Raw genomic sequence first — 3390 nt, 5'->3', positions numbered from 1 at the left:
CTTCAAGACTTGTCTCACCATTGTCTGCTCCACTGAGGATTTACGAATCTAAGTCACTTGTCTCCCTTGCCTGAATGGGACATGACTACACAGCAGTAAATTCAAGACGGTGACTTATCTCTGGTTCATGGTAAAGGAGAGTGTGGACCAGGAGAGCGAGGACAAAAATCACTCCCTTTGTGAGATGCTAGTGACACAAAAACAATATCCCCACCAAAGTATCAGTAATAATGAAAGGCAAAATAAAAACAGTTCCCTTTTTAACTTCTGCAAGTGGCTCAGTGTTGTCCACTTGTCCAGAGAACAGTCAGGTAAGACTCTGTTAACCAAAGGTGCCCTAAAGGGAAGTAAATGACACAGACAGAAGATGTGTTTGGAAGGATAGTATAATTTTGCATTTCTATACCGCCTATTTGTGTAAAACATTTCAAGGTATTCTACAAACAAAATACACCCACTGGTGCAGTTTTAATGTTGGACATAGTTACAAACTTGTAGCATATAACAGAATGTGAACTCACCGTGAGTGAACTTCTAGAAAATACAATAGAATTGGTAGGTAGCAGGGAAGCTTAGAACAGATAGGGGTCAGCCTAGCTTTTATAGAAGAAATTTTGTCTCACAAATCTCTGAGACTTCTTTGGAGGAGCCAAAAATGGTTTGCAGTTCTCCATTTTGACAAGGTCCTGCTCCAAAGGCTGTCAAAGCTACTGAGCTGTCATGAAAGAAGATCAAAACATATGATCATAAGATGGACAAATAACTGGTTAACAATAGGGGAAACTTAAAAAAAAAAAAGAAAGAAGTGGGATGAAATGTTCAGCATTCATAGTAAAGGAGGATTGCCCTCTCTGCTATTCCATGTGCTTATCCAGAATATGTGATTTGGAAAAGATGTTACAAGCAGGGAATAGAAATTAATAATGTTAGGTTAAAAAAAAAAAAAAAAAAGAAGAAAAAGAGAAAGAAAAAGAAGAAGAAGAAGAAGAAGAAGAAGAAGAAGAAGAAGAAGAAGAAGAAGAAGAAGAAGAAGAAGAAGAAGAAGAAGAAGAAGAAGAAGAAGAAGAGAAAGAAGAAGGAGAAGGAGCAGCAACGTCAGTGTAATTGACAAAACCATCAGTTCAGTGTTGGCAAGTGCAGAACAATGCATAAAGAGAGAGGCAAACCCAACTCCATATGTGCGTTTGGGCTATAAATTAATTAGGATTTACTACAGATAATTCTACAGAAACTACTACTCAGTGCTCAAGGAGGTTCAAAAAGGGAAGTACAACTTTAAAAACTATTCAGAAAGGCAGAAGATGAACCAGAAAATGTCATTACATTATAATATAAATTCATGGTATACCTGCTTGTTGAGTACTGTGTGCAGTGCTCATCTTCCCCTTTCAAAAAGAGATTAAAACAACAACAACAACAACTAATACATAGAGAAGAGCAGCAGGAAAGATAAAAAGTAGAGTAGGTTTGCTTGTGAGGAGAGTATGAACAGGACAGAGTTCACTGGCCTGGAAAGGAAGAGCTGAGGCAGTACATAAATCACCAGAGGCCTGGAGAAAGAGGTTACAGAGTTATTTGCCACTGTTTCTCATGGTATACAAATTGGGGGCAAGAGGAACTTTTTCAGAGAGGGCATGTTCAGTTGTGAATCTTGGGCCATGGGACACTCTGTGCACCACAATAACACATGGGATCAAACTCAGCTAAATTAATTCCACAAAAGACAGTGTTATTTAACATTCATCAGAGTTTGTGCAAAGAACAATTTTAATGCTGTGCTATGTCTTCTTTTTGCAATGAGTGAAGCAAAAAGACTCTGTGTTCCAGCCTTCTACCTTCACCCTCCTGATTACCTATCACGCCACGACAGGAGGACATTTATTCTTAGTACAGGTAGGCAAGAAAAAACTTTCCCATGATGTCTGAAATAGGAGTTGTCTTACCTGTGGCAGGTGGAAGGTCACATTGAGAACGCCAAAAGGAGCCCAACAATCTAGGAAAGCATTGGCTTCCTTAATCTGACAGGAGATAGTGGTATACAATCACTTCTTTTAAGGTAACAGCCCAGTATTTTAGTACTAAGTGGGCATATGTTACAATAAGGCTGCTATTGTGAACATGTCTATCAAAATGTCCATTATATTATTTAGTTAAATCATACACTTGCTTTTATCTAGAATTGCAGCTGCTGTACAACACAGTATGGCCTGTGCAATGGTTATACAATGTCCTCCATCTGCCTGGGAGGAGCATCATTCCAAAAGATGCCTCTTTATCTCTTCTATTTCCTATTCCAGCTCTGGGAAATATGTTGGATCTTCTTCATCCTTCCCCTCTGGTCAAGCAGCTTACATTTCACCAGATGTTCCTCTGATTTCTTGTGGAAGGCTGTGAAATAGTCTCCTGAGCTGTGAGTGGGCCTCCCGAGGTGGCGCAGCTGAGGTTTGATGGCTGGTGGTGACAAAGGAAGAACAACGCTGGTTACCGTGCCTAGCATTCACTCGATGGTGGACAAGAAATTAATTCCTCAGAAGTTGTGTCCATCCCACTTGGCACAGCCTGTCTGTGCAAAGGACGGTTTCTCAGCCTGAGAGCCAGGACTCTTTTGAGTCAATGGGTAGTTACAGAGGGCAAGGAAAAGGTTCAGGAAAAAAATGATGTGAAAGTATAAATCATAAATATAGATGTAAAACTCTAGAATGACACAGACATCTCCAAAATTGACATTTGGACAATTAAATACTTCAGAATACTTGATCTTGAAATCATGCCCTTATTCGGACATCCTAGAAGGCTACACCAACATAATCAAACCCCAAAAACGTTCTTAAGGTTAGTAAACAATCTTAGACAGAAGATGGAAGTGCTAAAAGCAACTTTATACTTGCCTATCTACATGTAGATAGCTAAACATCTCACTGTTTTCAAAATATCATTGAACAAGGTCATTTTATAGCAATAAATCCAGATTGAGATTACGTTTCCCAGAATTCAGGAACAGGTGGATCTGAGGGGTTTCATGATTTTCCAGTAAACTACAGGCCATTAGGAAAGTCACAAGTGGGCTATGCATAAATCTGAATATTCTCAACTTCTTGCCTTTGTTTATTTGAATCTTATGTCTTGCTTTCTTATATCTTTACATAGGTAGAACAAAAAATTAAACATGACTATGACCAAAATATATTTGTCTCATTTATTACTTGCAAAATAACCAAGTAATAAGTCAATAATTAGCATGATAAGCACTTTAAAAGAGAAGTCATTGCTCTCAGCATGAATCTTAAGAAGTGAAAAAGATTCCCTTGTGTGAGCTAGCTAACAACAAATGCTAGAACAGTCACACTCTCATCTTGTTAAACTCGTTGAGTGATTAATTGTACTCTAAAA

The 3390-nt window shown here is 38.5% G+C and overlaps 1 protein-coding gene across 5 annotated transcripts in view; it reads right to left on the bottom strand.

The window, feature by feature from the left end:
• Positions 1-1030: 1030 nt before the first annotated feature.
• The window catches only part of PDE1C (phosphodiesterase 1C), a 304380-nt gene continuing 302020 nt past the window's right edge, over positions 1031-3390 (bottom strand). For all 5 annotated transcript variants that reach the window (XM_032997371.2, XM_032997372.2, XM_032997373.2 and 2 more), the window contains one exon: positions 1031-2451. In XM_032997371.2, the coding sequence (XP_032853262.1) occupies positions 2282-2451 (170 nt within the window). In that variant the 3' untranslated portion in view covers positions 1031-2281. The remainder of the gene's footprint in view (positions 2452-3390) is intronic.

This window comes from Tyto alba, unplaced genomic scaffold, assembly GCF_018691265.1.
Source record: "Tyto alba isolate M040663 unplaced genomic scaffold, T.alba_DEE_v4.0 Super-Scaffold_46, whole genome shotgun sequence".
NCBI classification, from domain to species: domain Eukaryota; kingdom Metazoa; phylum Chordata; class Aves; order Strigiformes; family Tytonidae; genus Tyto; species Tyto alba.
Note: the sequence above shows the minus strand (reverse complement) of the source record. Positions and strands in the feature narration are given on the sequence as shown.